The 19,809-nt window shown below is 43.2% G+C and overlaps 1 protein-coding gene across 1 annotated transcript; it reads right to left on the bottom strand.

The window, feature by feature from the left end:
• Positions 1-2,620: 2,620 nt before the first annotated feature.
• LOC142170227 (uncharacterized) lies at positions 2,621-3,445 on the bottom strand. Its single transcript, XM_075232079.1, has one exon. The coding sequence runs from the start codon at positions 3,443-3,445 to the stop codon at positions 2,621-2,623; it is 825 nt and encodes a 274-aa protein (XP_075088180.1).
• Positions 3,446-19,809: the final 16,364 nt, after the last annotated feature.

Genomic DNA, 19,809 nt, shown 5'->3' with positions numbered 1-19,809 from the left:
GCGGACTTGCCTATCAAAAATAGCGACCGAAATTTCTTCATATGATAACTCTTCATTGACCTCGATAGCCTCGATTGGCACGATGGTGGATGGGTCTCCAACCACTTTCTTTAACATAGACACATGGAATACCGGGTGCACTAATGACATTGCAGGGGGCAATTCCAGTCTATAGGCCACCTGTCTATCCTTTGAGTGACCCGATATGGCCCGACATATCTAGGACTCAACTTCCCTTTCATCCCAAATCGCATGACTCCCTTCATAGGAGATACCCTCAAGAACACCCAATTAACTTGGAATTCCAATTTTCTTCGACGAATGTCCGCGCAAGATTTCTGGCGACTCTGAGCAGCTTTAAGCCTTTCCTGAATGATTTTAACTTTTTCCATAGCCTGGTGCACGAGATCTGGCCCTAACAATTCTGCTTCACCAACTTCGAACCATCCAATCGGAGACCTACATCTCCTCTCGTACAATTACTCAAATGGGGCCATCTGAATACTAACATGAAAGTTGTTATTGTAAGCAAATTCTATAAGTGGCAAGTGATCATCCCAATTACCTTTGAAGTCCAAGACACAAGCCCGTAACATATCTTTAAGCGTCTGAATAGTCCGCTCCGCTTGACCATCAGTCTGCGGATGGAAAGTCGTGCTAAGATTCACCTGATTACCCAAACCTTGCTGAAATCTCTTCCAAACATTAGCTGTGAACTAGGCCCCTCGATCTGAGATAATAGAAAGTGGAGTACCATAAAACCTTACTATTTCCTTAATATACAATTGAGCGTATTGTTCCGCAGTATCCGTGGACTTGACTGGCAAGAAGTGAGCTGATTTGGTGAGTCGTTCCACTATTACCCAAATTGAGTCAAACTTGCGCTGAGTGCGAGGTAACCCTACCACGAAATCCATGTTGATCATCTCCCATTTCCACACTGGTATTTCCATAAGCTGAGTTAACCCACCGGGCCGCTGGTGCTCGGTTTTTACTCACTGACAATTCGGACATTTAGATACAAAGTCCGCCACACCCCTCTTCATACCGTTCCACTAATAAATTTCCTTGAGATCATGGTACATTTTCGTAGAACCTGGGTGCACAAAATACCTGGAATTATAAGCCTCCACCATTACCCTCCCTCGAAGATTATCCACATCTGGAACACATAGCCTACCTTGACATCGTAATACGCCATCCTCACCAACGAGTGAAAATGTCGAAGTCTTGCTCTTCAAAACGGCCTCCTTCATCTGTGCTAATGCTGGATCAATGAACTGCTTTTCCTTGACTTCCGCTACCAGTGACAATTCTGCTCCATTACGCACCATAACCTTCCTTTCGTCTGAGGTCGAAATACGAACCCCCAGACTGGCCAATTGATAAACCTCCTGAACCAAAGGCCTCTGATCCGCTCCCAAATGAGCCAAACTACCCATGGACTTCCGACTGAGAGCGTCGGCCACCACATTCGCCTTCCCTGGATGGTATAAAATATCCATATCATAATCCTTGATCAATTCTAACCACTGCCGCTGCCTTAAATTCAACTCCTTCTGCTTGAACAAATATTAGAGACTCTTGTGGTCCGAGAACACATCCACATGGACCCCATAAAGATAATGCCGCCATATTTTCAAGGCAAATACAACTGCCGCAAGCTCCAAATCATGCGTCGGATAATTCTTCTTGTAATTCTTGAGTTGCCTTGAAGCATATGCTATAACATTCCCATGTTTCATCAACACACACCCCAAACCGACCCTGGAGGAATCACAATAATCCACAAATCCTTTCGTACCTTCTGGCAAGGTCAATATCGGCGCCGAGGTTAATCTCAACTTCAATTCCTGAAAAGTTTTCTCACAAGCGTCGGACCATTGGAACTTAACTGCTTTCTGCGTCAACTTAGTCAAAGGGGAGGAAAGGGTAGAAAATCCCTCCACAAACCTCCGATAATACCCGCTAAACCCAAGAAGCTACGGATCTCCGTCGGGGTCGTGGGTCTAGGTCAATCTTTTACTACTGTAATCTTCTGGGGATCCACCTGAATCCCTTCACTGGAAACAACATGGCCCAAAAAGGTAACAGACTCCAACCGAAATTAACATTTTGAAAATTTAGCATACAACTGGTGCTGATAAAGGGTCTGCAGAACTGCCCTGAGGTGATCGGCATAATCCTCCTGGCTCCGCGAATAAACAAGGATGTCATCAATGAAAACAATCACAAAGGAGTCTACAAATGGCTTGAAGACCCGATTCATAAGATCTATGAAAGCTGCCGGGGCGTTGGTTAGCCCAAAAGACATGACCAAGAATTCAAAGTGACCATATCGAGTTCTGAAAGCGGTCTTAGGAATATCCTGTTCTCTGATATTCAATTGGTGATACCCGGACCGTAGATCAATTTTGGAAAAGAACCTCGCACCTTGCAATTGGTTGAACAAATCATCTATCTGAGGCAAAGGATATTTATTCTTGATGGTGACCTTGTTAAGCTGCCTATAATCAATACACATCCGGAGCGACCCATCCTTCTTTCTGACAAAAAGAACCGGGGCACCCTACGGTGACACACTTGGCCGTATGAACCCTTTTTCTAATAAATCCTTCAACTATTCCTTTAACTCCCTCAACTCTGCTGGCGCCATTCTGTATGGTGGAATAGATATCGGTCGCGTATCTGGCAATACATCAATCCCGAAATCAATCTCCCTATCTGGCAGGATCCCTAGAAGATCGTCCGGAAACACTTCAAGAAACTCATTCACGACTGGCACGGACTCGGGGATAGACACTTCTGAAGTGGTGTCCGCCACCCGGACCAAATGGTAGATACACCCCTTCCTAATCATATTCGAAGCCTTAAGGTAGGAAATAAACCTACCTTTCGGCACTACACCATTTCCCTTCCACTCAATAACCGGCTCATTAGGGAACTCAAGCCTCTTGACTCTCGTTCGGCAGTCAAGTTTAGCAAAGCACGAATAAAGCCAGTCCATTCCCATAATCACATCAAAATCTATCATTTCAAGCTCAATAAGATCGGTCGTGGTAGCACGACCACATACCATGACAACACAATTCCTATAAACTTGTATGGCTATAATTGAATCACCAATCGGAGTCGACACAGAGAACGGCTCATGAAGCTGTTCGGGTTCTACCCCAAAACTTAAAGCAATGAATGGGGTAACATAAGACAAAGAGGACCCCAGATCAATAAGAGCATAACAATCAATGGCCTGAACAGACAAGATACCTGTAGCAACATTTGGGGAGGCCTCTGCACTCTGGAGACCACTCAAGGCGTAAAACCGGCTGGATACACCTCTAACACAAGCTCCACCCCTAACTACATTGCGCCCTGCTAGGGCTGGAGGACGCACAGATGATGTGGCAGCTGAAGAATCGGATGACTGAGCAAATCCCCCACCCATGTCCTGACTGGGCGCACGGCAGTCCCGCTGGATATGACCTATTACCCCGCATCTATAATACACTGGAATATCCAAATAACAAGTCTCGGAATGGAACCTCGCACACTTGGGGCATGAAGCCCTCCCTTGCTGTTGTGATCTCCCTCCTGGATGACCGGAACGATGGGGTCTCCTACTGTCTGAACCTGATCTCAAATGACTGCCCTACTGATAACTCTCTATAGATGGCGGTGCACTTGCTGAGTACTAGGCATATGACTAGGACGGCCTCGATGGCCCTCTCCCCGGAACTGGTCTCCCTAAGTGACCCGCTGATCGGGCCCCGCTGCTACTCTCTCTTTCTGCCCGTATTTTCAACTTCCTAACCTCTGTGGCCTGAGCAAAGCTCACAATCTTCCCATAATTCATATCTGAGTGTAAGGCCGATGTAGCAGCCTCATTCAACACCAAAGGACGAAGACCCTGAACGAATCGCCGAACTCGAGCATCCATGGTCGATCGAATCGTCGAACTTGAGCATCCATGGTCGACACTAACTGAGGAGCGTACTTGGACAACCTCACAAACTCCATGTGGTACTCCCAAACACTCATACTTCCCTGCTTGAGGACCTCAAACTCTGTGGCACGGGCCGCCATTGTCTCGGCAGGCAAGAAGTGATCCATGAATGCATCTACAAACTCATCCCATCTAGCCGGAGTTCTTCCCTCCCCATGGGAATCCTCCCACATCTCGAACCACAAATATGTTTCTCCCCTCAACCTGTATGAAGCCAACTCAACCCCTTCCGTCTCTGTAGCCTTCATCACTCGAAGGGTCTTATACATTTCATCAAGGTATTCCTACGGATCGGCCTCTAGGTCTCTGCCCGTGAACTCTGGAGGAGCCAACCGCAGAAACTGGTTGACTCTGGAGCTAGCGGAATCTCTCTGTCCGCTGGGGGGCGCAGGGGCATTATGAGATTTCTGGACCTGAGCAGCCACTAACTGGGTCAACATATGGATGGCTCCTCTAAGGTCCCCATCAGAAACCCCGGGACCGAAAGCTGGAATTGCATCAAGATCAGGAATATCAACGGGAGGGATGGTAGCACCCTCTGCCACAACTGGAACAGGAATACTTGGATCTGGAATAGATGGGCCAGGCAGATTCGGGACCGGAGAGTCACTCTTACCCACGGCATCAGGTACATGATTCACAGCCACACTTGGGGTGGCATTGGCCTCGAGGCCGAGTCTAGCTCTCTTCTTAGGTGTCATTACTGAAAATTTGGAACAGAGCATGAGTTAGATGTAAATACTTCCACTTTTCACTTCACCGCATGATATAGAGTAACAAAGAATAAAGTAATTTCTTAAATGCCTATGTAGCCTCCAACTTATAGATGTGGTCGACAACACACCGATAAGGAGGACTCTACTAGACACGGCTCCGAGACATCCTAAGACACTTTAAAACCTTAGGATCTGATACAAAGTTTGTCACGCCCCAAAAATCGAGGGGCGCGACCGACGCGGATCTGGGTGCCTTTCCTATTCCACGTGATACCCTGTGTTTCCATTACCCATTAACCAAGTGAAATAGTTATTTATAAATTTAAACACATTCTTACGAGATTTACATAACATACATAGTTACTTAGCGTGGTTTACAAGTTATACTGCCCAAAATACATAAGTACATAACCCACTTTTCTTGTCTACGGAGCCTCTAAATACAACTGAAGAATAATACGGAAATGTCGGCAACAAGGCTCCGGCTATACCTTACACTAATACCAAAATAAGACTCCGGAAAGAAAAGCGGCATGAGCCATGCAGGGCCCTGAGAGGAAAGGGGCTCACCAATTCATCTGATGGGAGGTGAAGGAGTGCTACTATCGGTGGGCTGGAGTACCTGTTATGGAACCACCTACAATCATAACACGAATGTAGCGCACCCGGCAAAAGGGACGTCAGTACATTTGAATTGTATTGGTATGTATAAACAAACTTTACCCCAAGTAAAATCAAGAAATACACAGATAACAAACAGTAATAGAATCAACAATCAAATGCACATGAAAGGAACAACCAAAGCCAAACAACTCCACAATCTCTCATTTTCCCCTTTCAACATTATTTCATCACATCAATGGTTTCACAACTTTTACATATTTTTATTTCAATAGTGATTTCGATAACTTTTCCACCCTTATTATCTCAGCCACTCTTATTACCTCGGCCACCCTTATCACCACAACCCACACCTTATTACTCTATGTTGCGGCGCACAACCCGATCCCACCGGACAATCATATTTAACACAACAACAATTCACAAGGAGTGTTCATAAACATCAATACCAATTCTAACATATACAATAACCCGTACACAATTCAAGTCAAAACAATAATTGCCCACAACAAGTCACGTATGATATTGCCACAGTTGTTTCAATTGTATCAATTGCGATTTCTTTCCATCGTTTGTTCCACAACTCTTACCACGTAACACATTCATACCCACATGCACTTGTGTTATTGCCATTTTATTCACACCACTATAACGGAAAACTTAACCAACAATGTTCAAGGCACATTAATTACAAGAATTTCACAAATAGACCACATAAGTAGCACATACCAATTACTCGCACACCAACAAGGTGACTTTACAAAGGTTAAAGTTCGCCATACATACCTGGAGTCGAATTCCCTTTTTAACTTCTACTTTTAATTCACCAATAGCCTAGTATCGTCAATCTAGTTCACAAGTTAGCACATATAACTTAGAATTGAAGTTCACAAACTCAGCCGAACTTACTCATGTTTCCAACCCCTATTTTGCAAATCTTTAGTTCTACCCAATTCCTCTTACTAGATTCTAGGATTTAAAGGACATGCATGTGTATCTCAACTTCCATTTTCAAGAATTAACACATGAGAATCCCCCTTTTTGTTTAAATCTGAAAACAATGAAAAAGGGTTGGGGGTTTTACCTTTAAGAACGGAGATGAAGACAATTACTTGAAATTTCCCGCCTGGATGACTTTGAAAAATCAAATTGATGGAGATAAGACTTTCTCTCTCAAGATTTCTCTCTTCCCTCTCTCTATTATTGTTCAGAAAATAGGCTAAAATGAGGGGTTGGGGTGTTTTATTGAAGAAGGGGTCGGGTTTTAAATTTAGAAAATTGGAGCCCAAGTCAAGTCTACGATCGCATTTGCGATCACAGAGTGGAAATACGGTCCGCAGAATGGACCGCAAAAGTGCTCTCAACATCTGAACGCACTGCCTGGGTATGCGTCAGAAATGCGGTCCGCATACTCGTTCTGCGATCGCATAATGCACCGCAGAACTGCCCCTCACAAAAGTCCCAAGGGAAATATGCGACAACTATGCGGTCCGCATATCGGTTATGCGATCGCATATCGGATCGCATATTTAACCTCAAATTCGACCAACACACTGACTCACTTTGCGGCGATTATGCGGTCCGCATACCTGATATGCGACCGCATTCTCGACCGCAGAATCGCATTTTCTGGAAAACATTATTTCTTGACTTTTTATAGTAACGTACCATATTATTCTAATTTGAATACGGTATTCAAATTAAATACACCACAATATTTTATTTTAGAATACAGTATTCAAACTAAATATACCAAATTATAATAGAGCAGTTTAATGAGGAATTCATATGTCATGACCCAACTCCATGTCAGGTCGTGATAGCGTTCAGCATCTTTGCTAGACAAGCCAACAGTGAACAACCTAGTGATTTCATGTTTTAACGAGTTTTCCCATATAGAAATTTTCCATAAAAGATTTATTAAGAGGTCGATTAAGTTAATAAATGAAAGCAGTTAGAAACATTTATAATTATAGGAACAAAACCCAAAAATCACTAGTCTACTAATATGTGTCAAGATCTAGTGTCACAAGTATGTGTGAAACTAGTAAAAAGTATAAAAGATGTCTACCCTACTGCCTGAAATAGAATAGACAGATACAAAACAAAAGAGAGACTATGGTATGCTGCTGAACGACTCAGAAGGGGCAGTGCACCGTGAAATCTCGAACAAGGATCAAGTATGTGCGCCAGACAGGTAACGACATGCACATGTCTCGGATCATGTACAATCAAGTACAAAAGTGTAGTATAAGTACATAAACAACATGTACCCAGTAAGTATCTAGTCTAACCTCGAAGAAGTAGTGACGAGGGATCGACTTTGACACTTACTATGGGCTAACAATAATATATTTAAAATGTTATACTAAGCATGGATCTCATGAATAATACTGAAAACTCAATAATAGGAAATAATAATTTCTTCTTTCACAAATATTAATTCCAAGTTCAATTTTATCAATTAACCGCTAATATTTCAAGACATTTAGGCAATATCAATTAAGGAGAGTTCCTAAGAGTTATCATGCGCAAATTATGCCGAGTCGTATGGCCCAATCCAATATAATATTTAAATTTTGCACTGCCAAAGGATCGAATGGCGTGAATCATAGATGTATCTATATATTACCGAGACGTTCCTCCAGATCCACAAATAGCAATTAGGTTTAAAGAAAGCACAAATTTCTCATTTACAGTCAAATATTCCATTCAATCTTCAAGTAAGTGAATTGGCCTTTTACAATTCTTTTATCAAGTTCCAATATGACTTAAGCAATTAAATTAGCAAGTAAGGATGCAAACATTTCAGACAAGCATGATACGGGGCCTAAACTACCCAGATAATAGCATGATAGTAGCTTCGTATGGACTCTCGTCAACTCGTATTTATGTAACTCCCGCAATTTGGTACACACATTTATTTAATTTACCTATGGGGTTAATTCCCTCTTACGAGGTTAGAAATGAAACTTACCTCGTTTCAAGGCCTACTTTCCGGTCCAAAATTATGCCCAAACTCTCAATTCGGTGCCGAACAATCCAAAACTATTCAAATAGTGTAAAAACTAATCAATATATGTTTAAAAGTTCATAACCCAACTATTAAATTGATTACACAACTCTAAACGCAAGATTCGTAAAATTCATCACCGGGCCCACATGCCCGGATTCCAAAATATTTCAAAGGAAATTGTTACCCTTCACCTTAGAAACATAAATATATGATTTTTACTAAGTTCCATAACCATTTTTGTGGTAAAATCTCATTGTTATCAAAAACCTAGATTTTCTTCTAAACCCATGATTTTTCACTAATTTACATGTTATAGTCTACCCATAAACTATGTAGAGTAAACTAACATTAGGTAGAAATTACTTACCTCATAAAACTAGGTCAAAATCCCCTCCTTAAGAGCTCTCAAATCGCCCAAGAGTGTAATAAATGACCCAAAAAATGCCTAAGTCTCGTTTTTAAAACTCAATGCCCAGCTGCCTCCTTCATCGCGAACGCGGAAGGGGCCTCGCGTTCGCGAAGGCAAACGGATCAGACTCCGTGGAGACTCTACATCGCAAAAGCATCTAGGCCTCGCGAACGTAGAGGCTGGCTTGGCTACCTTTCGCAAACACGAGGGCTGCTTCGCGAACGCAAAGAACAAAGCGGTCCAGCTAGCCCAAGCTACTCTACGCGAACGCGAGTCCCCTCAGGCGAACGTGAAGGTCACCAGCCTCAAACCTTCACGAATGTGGACTAGCTATTGCAAAGGCATAGAAAACTTTCCCCCCAGTCCCAATTCTTTCTACACGAACGCGATGGTCCCTTCGCGTTCGCGAAGAAGGAAACCAGAACTAGTATTTTCTGGTTTCTTATACTTTGCTCTGAGGGGTCCGAAACTCACCCGAGCCACTCGAGACCCTGTCCAAAGGCACCAAAAAGTATGAAAGCATAATACTGACTTGTTCAAACACTCAAAATGCGTAAAACAACAACAAAACCAAGAATCATACCTCAAAACCAAATTTAATCAAACTTTGAATTTCAAGTTTCCAAATCGCTCCAAACGCACCAAATCATACTTAAACTATTCGAAATGACACCAAATTTTGTATGCAAGTATTAAATGTGAAACTATTCTCAGTCTCGAAATTCCATTTGGACCTTTATATCACCAAAATCTGCTCCAAACCAAATTTAAAGAACTTCTAAAACCTTCAAGAACCAACTTTCACTATTAGGCGCCAAAACGCTCTTGGGTCATCCAAAACCTGATCCGAACATACTCCCAAGTCTAAAATCATCATACAAACTATTTGAATCATCAAATCCCAATTTCGATGTCGTTTACTCAAAATATTAACCAATGTCAAACTTGGCCCTTTAAGCCAACCTTAAGGAACCAAGTTATTCGATTTCAACCCAAAATCTTCCAAATCCCAAACTAGCCATCCCATAAGTCATAAATCAGTAAAATAAAGCACGGGAAGTCTGATTTAGGGAAACTCAATTCTAGAAAGCAAAACGACCGGTCAGGTCGTTACAGCATAATTCAAATGTAATGACTCGACCGGTCGTTTTGAGCTCTAGCACGTTGTTTGACTATTTAATGCCTTGATTAGCTTCATTTAATGTATTATAACTTGTACATGTGGTCAAAATTGAATTTTGGAATGTTCGGAGTTATTTCGGAAGGAAAATTCTCAATTTGGAAGCTTTAAGTTAGGAGAGTTGACCGAGGTTTGACTTTTGGGGAAATAGCTCCAGAATGGAATTTTTTATGATTTCAATAGCTTCGTATGGCGATTTTGGACTTAGGCATATGTCCGTATTTGGATTTGAAAGTCCCTAGGACAATTCAGTGCATTTTGGCGTAAAGTTGGAAAGATGAAGTTTTGAAATATTCATAAATTTGACCGAAAGTTGGCTTGGTTGATATCGAGCTTGGATTTTGATTCTGGAAATTGGAACAGGTCAATTATGTCATTTATGACCTATATGCAAAATTTGAAGTCATTTTGGATTGATTTGATACGTTTCGGTGCAAATTATACAATTTGGAAATTTCATAACTCACAATTCGATTCGAGCTGCGATTCGTAGTTTCGGCATTGTTTGATTTGATTTGAGGCCTCGACTAAGTTTTTATCATGTTTTGGGACTTGTTGGTATGATTTGACGGGGTCCCGAGGGGCTTGGGCGTATTTTGGATCATTGGTTGAGAGACTAGTAAAGTTAAGAAATTTGGAGTATGATCATGGTCAATATCGGGTCAAGACAACCTCTTTTCAGTGTTTTGAGTGTGCTAGCAGGTCTGTAGCATATTTTATGATTGAATTCATATATGATTTATGTCTGGGAGGTTCCGGAGGAGTTTCGGGGTGGTTTTGGATCATTTCGGAGAAGTTTGGGTTTGTTGGTTTCTAATAAGGCACTGTTGATTCGCAATTACGAACACTATTCATCGGAGTTTACTGTTCATTCGCAAATGCGAAGTTTTTGTCCGTAAATGTGAACCTAGGCAAAAAACTTAAGGATCGAAACTTGGTCATTTTTCCATTTTTATTTTGGATTTTGAAGCTCGATTTTTGGGCAATTTTGAGGAGTTTTTCATGACTTCAACTTGGGTAAGTGTTCTATATCCGAAAGTGATTATATTTCTTGATTCCATGGATATATTCATCAATTATTAGTGAATCAACTGGTAGAAAATGAGATTTTTGGCAAAAATTTTCAAAACCGAAAAATAAAGATTTGGAGGTCGATTCATTATCGGAATTTGATAAAATTGGTATGGTTAAACTCATATTGGAATGGGTTAATAGATATTGTGAGTTTTATCGAGTTCCGCGCCCGTGGGCCCTGGGGTTGACTTTATTGACTTTTCGAATGGAGTTGGAAATTGTTATAAACTGATTTATTACGAGTATTAGAGTATATTTTTATTGGTTTGCATATTGTTTGACTAGTTTGGAGCGACGGGAATTGGTTTGACGTGTTAGAGTGAAGTTGGAGCCGGTTATGCAATTTCGGAGCGAGGTAAGTTTCATGTCTAACACTGTGAGGGAAAAACTACCCCTAGATGATGTATTTGATCCGTGCTACTTGATACGGGGGCTACGTACGCACGGGGTGACTAGAGTCCATACGTAGCTAGATTCATGCTATGTCCAAGTAGACTTAGGTTCCCTCCATGCTATAACTTGTCACGACCCCGGCTTGCCCTCCGTCAACCCTCGTGATGGCACCTAGTCCTCTACGACTAGGATAGCCTAAATTGCGGAAGATAAACCAAGTGTGGGATAAAAACAATTTAAAACAAAATGAACCTCGATAAAACAGTGTTTAAAAGTGCCGCTCGGCATACACAATAGTTAACTCTCAAACCAATACATACTTCCAAGACCCGAAAACCCATGAATCACAAGCTAAGGATCACTACACAGTCTAACTCCAGAATATCTAACAAGGGAAAAATAGAGGGGCAAATGATTAAAAGCTAGAATAGAAAGGGACTCATCGGTCTGCGGACGCGGCAGATATACCTCGAAGTCGTTGGAGCAGTCGCCTCGCCTCAAAGGAGTTAGGACTGAGTTGTAGTACCTGGATCTGCACATGAAAAATATGCGCAAAAGGGGCATGAGTACACCAAAGCGGTACTCAGTAAGTTCCAAGCCTAACCTCGGCCGGGTAGTGACGAGGAAGGTCAGGGCCCTACTAAGGTTAAATAAAATATAAAGATCAACAGTATAGAACATAACAGTATAAATAAGTACAGCAGTAAAATAACACAGGATGTACAAGACAGCAACAACTATACAGAAGTAAGGTAAACACAGAAAGGAATACAGCTCAGCACCAATAATAACAATCGGGGATCTCCCAGGATACCGTCCTGTAGTCCCATATGTACATATCCAATGGATCTTCTAGGATCTCGTCCCGTAGTCCAACTCATAGTGCGCGGGGATCTACCGGAATCCCGTTCCGTAGTCCCAAAAGTAAATAGCCAGTACTGGGGAATCTACAGGGTGCATTCCCGTAGTTCCATATAAATGTTCAGGGGGTTCTACCAGAATCCCACATCCGTAGTCCCAAAATAAACAGACAAGGGGGGACCTACTGGAATCCCACATCTATAGTCCCAAAATAAATACACAGCAGCAACTGGAAAATATGCAGAAATGGCAAAATTTCATATTAAGGCAACAAGTGATTCTAGCCTAGCATGCAACACAGAATTCAGATAAGGCAGGTTGAGCAAATAAAGTAATTAAGTCACTTAGACATGCTTTCCTAAGCTAACAACAGGCTTAATAGTGCAAGTAATATAAACAAGAAAGGAAACATACTAGTGATTACTTAATGAAAATCGGATTTCCAACAATTGGCACAAGTACGCACTCATCACCTCACGTACAAGGCATTTCAATTACCAAATATACCAAATCCTAAGAGGAAGATCCCCACACAAGGTTAGACAAGCCACTTACCTCGAACCGGCTCAAAATCCACCCAAAACCATGCTCTTGCCACGAGTACTAGACTCCAAATGACCAAAATCTATTCAATTCAATTTTATAACATAAATAACACTTCAAATAATTGATTCTACAAAGAAATTCTAAGCTAACACGCGAAATTAGGAAAAATGACCAAAACGCCTATCAAGCCCACGTCTCTAGATCGGGTAAAATTTATATTTTCAGAATCCTCACGCTCTCACGAGTCTAACCATATCAAAATTATCCCAGACCATTGTTAAATTCCCAATGAAAACGCAATTTCTTGGTCTAAGAACTTTCCCCCAATTTCCACCAAAATTTCGAAATTAAAGGATGGATTTAAGTGTAGATTCATGGAAATTAGTCTAAACCAAGTAGGAATTACTTACCCAAATCGTCCGCGTGAAAATCTCTTCAAAAATCGCAATCTCCCGAGCTCCCAAATCCTAAATATGAATTATGTCTTAAACCCTCGATTTTGGCTTTTAAAAATTTGCCTAGGCAATTCCTTAATCGCGATCGCGGAAGACCAGATGCGATCGCGAAGAACAAAAACCACGCACCTCAAATTTACTCTATGCGAATGCGGAACCCCGTCCGCAAACACGATGCTTAGATCCCTCAGTTTTACGCGAACGCGGTAGGCTTTACGTGACCGCGTAGAGAAACATTTAAGAATCCACTGCCCCTGATTTCTTCTACGCGAACGCGGCCTAGTCCACGCGTTCGGGATTCAGCACTACCCCAAAGCTACGCGTTCGCATTCCTCTTCACGCGAACGTGAAGAGAAAAATTCCCTCTGCCTCACCTAAGCCTTCGCGATCACGATCCTCCCCACACGATCGCGATGAAGAAAGGTCTGCAACACATACCAGCAAAAATTTGATGCTTTTCCAAGTCCAAAAATGGTCCATTGATCATCCGAAACTCACCTGAGGCCCTCGGGACCACAACCAAACCTACCAATATATCCCATAACTTCATTCAAACTTTCTCCAACCTTCGGAACGCTCAAAAAAATATCAAAACACCTATTTTTCATCGGATTCAAGCCTAAGAATACCAAAAACTCTAAAAATATACTTTCGATCAGAAAGCCTATCAAACCTCGTCTGAATGACATGAAATTTTGCACACACATCACATTAAACACTACGGAGCTACTCCAACTTTCGAAATTCCATTCCAACCCTCGGATCAAAATCTCACGATCGAACCGGAAACTTCAAAAATTCAACTATCGGCATTTCAAGTCTAAATTAGCTGCGGACCTCCAAAATACAATCTGAACACGCCCCTAAGCCCAAAATTACCCAACAAAGCTAACGGAACCATCGGATTTCCATTCCGAGGCCGTCTTCATACTGTTCTAACTACGGTCAACTTTCCAATGCTTAAGCTCTCATTTAAGAACTAAGTGTCCAAAACTCTCTGAAACTCAAAACTGAACATCCTGGCAAATCAAAATAGCAGAATTAAACTTGGGGAAAGCATTTAATGGGGGATCAGGGCATAAATTCTTAAGACAATCGGCCGAGTCGTTACATCCTCCTGCATTTAAACATTCATTCGTCCTCGAACGAGTATAAAGGCATACCTGAAGTAGTGAAAAGATGAGGGTAACGGCTACGCATATCCTGCTTGGTCTCCCAGGTCGCCTCCTCGAACGGCTGGCCCCGCCACTGAACCTTTACTAATGCAATGTTCTTTGACCTCAGCTTTCTAACCTGCCTGTCTAATATTGCCACCAGCTCCTCAATATAGGATAGATCCTTGTCCAACTGGACTAAACTGAAATCCAACACGTGTGACAGGTCACCGTGATACCTTCGGAGCATCGAAACATAGAATACCAGATGAACTCTGGCCAAGCTGGGAGGTAAAGCAAGCTCATAAGCAACCTCCCCAACACTCCTCAATATCTTAAAAGGGCCAATAAATCTTAGACTCAACTTTCCTTTCTTCCCGAATCTCATAACGCCTTTCATAGGCGAAACCCGAAGCAGAACCCACTCTCCAACCATATAGGAAACATCATGAACCTTCCGGTCTGCGTAACTCTTCTGTCTGGACTAGGCTGTACGGAGTCTATCCTGAATCACCTTAACCTTCTCCAAAGCATCCTGAACCAGGTCTGTGCCGAACAATCTAGCCTTACCCAGCTCAAACCAACCCACCGGGGATCTACACCGTCTCCCATATAAAGCCTCATATGGTGCCATCTGAATGCTGGACTGATAGTTGTTGTTGTAAGCAAATTCTGCCAATGGCAAAAAACTGATCCCAAGACCCTCCAAACTCAATCACACACACACGAAGCATATCCTCAAGAATCTGAATAGTGCGCTCGGATTGTCCGTCCTTTTGAGGGTGAAATGTTGTACTCAACTCCACCCGAGTACCCAACTCATGTTGAACGGCTCTCTAGAACCGTGATGTCAACTGAGTACCCCAATCTAAAATGATGGAAACCGGAATACCATGCAGTCGAACAATCTCCCGGATATAGATCTCCGCCAACCGCTCTGAGGAATAAGTAGTACACACAGGAATAAAGTGAGCGTACTTGGTCAGCCGATCCACTCTTACCCAAATAGCATTGAACTTCCTCAAAGTCCGTGGGAGCCTAAATACAATGATTCGCTCCCACTTCCACTCCGGAATCTCTATCTGCTGAAGCAACCCACCCGGTCTCTAGTTCTCATACTTCACCTGCTTACAGTTGAGACACTGAGCGACAAATCCAACTATATCTTTCTTCATCCGTCTCCACCAGTAGTGCTGCCTCAAAGACTGATACATCTTCGCGGCACCCGGATGAATGGAATACCATGAGCTATGGGCCTCCTCTAGAATCAATTCTCGAAGTCCATCAACATTGGGTACACAAATCCGACTCTGCATCCTCAACACCCCATCATCACCAATAGTCACATCTTTGGCATCATCATGCTGAACCTTGTCCTTGAGGACAAGCAAATGAGGGCAATCGTATTGACGCTCCCTAATACGATCAAATAAGGAAGACCGAGAAACCACGCAAGCTAAAACCCGACTGGGCTCCAAAAGATCCAATCTTACAAACTTGCTATCTAAGGCCTGAATATCCATCGCTATAGGCCTCTCCGATGCTGGTAAATAAGCCAAACTCCCCAAACTCTCTGCCCGGAGACTCAAAGCATCGGCCACCAAATTGGCCTTGCCCAAGTGATACAAAATAGTAATGTCATAGTCCTTCAACAACTCTAACCACCTCCTCTGGCATAAATTTAGATCCTTTTGCTTGAACAGGTGTTGCAAGCTCTTATGGTCAGTATAAATCTCATAGGGAACCCCGTATAAATAATGGCACCAAATCTTCAGGGCGTGAATAATGGCAGCTAACTCAAGGTCATGAACAGGGTAGTTCTTCTCATGTATCTTCAACTGTCTAGATACGTAGGCAATCACCCTACCGTCCTGCATCAACACCGCTCTGAGGCCAACCCGCAAGGCATCATAATAAACCATATTAAACCCCGAGCCTGTAGGCAATATCAAAACTGGGGCTCTAGTCAAAGCTGTCTTGAGCTTCTAAAAGCACGCCTCACACTCCTCCGTCTACTAGAACAGAGCACCCTTCTGGGTCAACCTGGCCATAGGGGCTGCAATCGATAAAAACCCCTCCACAAAACGACGATCATAACCCGCCAAGCCAAGGAAACTGTGGATATCGGTAGCTGAGGATGGTCTGGGCCAAATCTGCATGGCCTCTATCTTCTTCGGATCCACCTAAATACCCTCACTCGATACCATGTGGCCTAGGAATGCCACTGAATCCAACCAAAATTCACATTTCGGGAACTTAGCATATAACTTCTTCTCTCTAAGAGTCTGAAGCACAGTCCTTAGGTGCTGCTCATGATCTTCCCGATTCCAGGAGTACAATAGAATATCATCAATAAAGACAATGATGAACGAGTCAAGATACGGCCGGAACACACTGTGCATCAAATGCATAAAGGCTGCTGGGGCATTGGTCAGCCCAAATGACATAACAAGGAACTCGTAATGACCATACCGAGTCCTGAAAGCAATCTCTCCCGAATCTTCAACTGATGGTAACCTGAGTGAAAATTAATCTTAGAAAACACTTGTGCACCCTGAAGCTAGTTAAATAGATCATCAATATGCGGCAAAGGATAATGGTTCTTCACTGTAGCCTTGTTCAACAGGTGATAATCAATACACATACATATAGAAGCATCCTTTTTCTTCACAAACAAGACAGGAGCACCCACAAGATGATACAATGGGCCGAATAAAACCCTTATCAAGCAATTCCTGTAACTGATCCTTCAACTCCTTCAACTCAGGAGGAGTCATACGATAAGGAGGAATAGAAATGGGCTAAGTTCCCAGCAACAAATCAATGCCAAAATCAATATCTCTATTAGGCGGCATACCCGGAAGATCAGCTGGGAACACATCGGAAAAATCACGTACTACTGGAACTGAATTAACCGAAGGGGTATCAATACTGACATCTCTCACATAAGCTAAATATGCGTCACACCCCTTCTTAACCATACGCTAAGCTTTAAGAAAGGAAATAACTCTACTAGGAGTATGATCTAAAGTACCCCTCCACTCAACACGCGGTACACCTGGCATAGCACACATCACGATTTTGGCGTGACAATCAAGAATAGCATAATGGGGCGACAACCAGTCCATACCCAAGATAATATCAAAATCTACCATGCTGAGCAATAATAAATCAACTCTGATCTCAAAACCACTAAGAGCAACCAAACATGACAGATAAACGCGGTTCATAATAAGAGAATCTCCCACATGAGTAGAAACATAAACAGGGGAACTCAAAGAATCTCGAGATACACCCAAATACAGAGCAAAATAAGAAGACATATAATAATAAGTAGATCCTGGATTGAATAGAACCGATGCATCTCTGTGACAAACCAGTATAACACCTGTGATGATAGAATCGGAGGCAACAGCCTCGGTATGGGCAGGAAGGGCATAGTATCTGGCCTGGTCTCCCCCTCTAGGGCGACCTCTACCTCCCCGACCTCCACTTCTAGTTGGCTGAGCAGGTAGGGTAGCAACTGGAGCTGTAACCATAGCCTGAGAACTTTGTGGGGCACGTTGCGGCTGAAAAGCTTGTGGAGGTTCACCTCTCCCAAGTTTGGGGCAATCCCTTACCATATGACCGGTGTCACCGCACTCAAAACAAGTTCTAGGAGGACTTGGTGGCTACGACTGGCTCGGTTTAGGTCTGCTAGACTGACCTCTGAAAGCACCCCGCGCAGGAGGTGCACTAGATATCGGAGGTGCATAATAAGGCTCCTAAGGTCTAGGAGGAGCTGGAATACCACTGGCTGTTGGAAGAGATGAATGAACAGGCAACTCATATAACCCCTACCATGACGACCTGCTGCTGGGGCACGGGCACCAGAGAAATATCCCGACTCTCGAGACCCATTAGCCTCCATCTCCTCTCTCTCCCTGGCATGCATACCCTCAATCCTCCTAACAATGCTCACTACCTGCTAATAAGAAATATCTATCTTCAACTCACGAGCCATGCTAGACCTGATGCTGGGAATAAGGCCCATAATAAACCGGTGAACCCTCTCCCGATTAGTAGAAACCAAGGCTGGTGCATGCCTAGCCAAACTGGTGTAACAGATAACATACTCTGAGACAGTAATAGAACCCTAGTGCAAATGCTCAAACTCGTCACTCCATGCGTCCCTGAGGCTCTGAGGAACATACTCTCTCAGGAACAGATCTGAAAACTGAGTCCAAGTTAGTGAAGCATCCTCACTCGGACTATCTAACTCATAGGTGTGCCACCACTCATAGGTGGCTCCTCAAAGCTGGAAGATAGTGAAGGAAACCCCGCTCGATCTTGATATACCCATGGTACGGAGAATGCGGTAACTCTCATCTAGAAATCCCAGAGCATCCTCCGATGCTAGACCGCTAAATGCATGAGGCTTGTACCTCTTGAACCTCTCAAGCCTCAGCTGCTCCTCCTCGGAAGCCATTGCCCTATCCTCAGGCTGAACTGGCACTGCATGCGTTATAGAAATAATCTCAGGGACCTGCTCAACATGCACTCACTGCTCAGGAGTGCCGACGACGGGAGTCTGTGCTCCTCCCTTGGCCTGAGATGTAGCTGCAGCAAGGGGTAGCAATCCTGCCTGAGCCAGAGTGGTATACATGCTCATGAACTGTGCCAGAGTCTCCTGAAAAGCTGGAGTAGTAGTAGAAGTAGGCATGTTAGGTGCCAGGACTCCGGCTGGAACTGCTGGTGGTACCTCGGCGGCAGCTCGTGCAGGTGCTCTGGTTGCACCACGTGCGCGTCCTCGGCCTCTACCCCGGCCCCGGCCTCTGACGGTTGCAGTAGGGGGCGCGGGTGCCTGATCATCTCGGGTAGCGCATGTCCTCACCATCTGTGAGAGAATAGAAGACAGAAGTTTAGAATTATGATTTCAAAATATCGCACGACAAGGAAATCAAATGAACTGAAATTTAACTAACAGTTACAAAGCCTCTCATAGATAAGTACAGACATCTCCGTACAGATCAGCGAGATTCTAATAAACCGACTTGTGATCCATGACTCCTATGAACCTAGAGCTCTGATATCAACTTGTCACGACCCCAGTTCACCTTCCGTGAACCCTCGTGACGGCACCTAGTCCTCTACGACTAGGTAAGCCTAAATTGCGAAAGATAAACCAAGTGCGGAATAAAAACAATTTATAACAGAATGAAGAACGATAAAACAGTGTTTAAAAATGCCACTCGGTATACACAATAGTTAACTCTCAAACCAATACATACTTCCAAGACCTGGAAACCCATGAATCACAAACTAAGGATCACTACACAGTCTAACTCCAGAATATCTAACAAGGGAAAGAAATACAAAAAGACAAATGTTAAAATCTAGAA

The sequence above is a fragment of the Nicotiana tabacum genome, chromosome 16 (genome assembly GCF_000715075.1).
Source record: "Nicotiana tabacum cultivar K326 chromosome 16, ASM71507v2, whole genome shotgun sequence".
Lineage (NCBI taxonomy): Eukaryota > Viridiplantae > Streptophyta > Magnoliopsida > Solanales > Solanaceae > Nicotiana > Nicotiana tabacum.
Note: the sequence above shows the minus strand (reverse complement) of the source record. Positions and strands in the feature narration are given on the sequence as shown.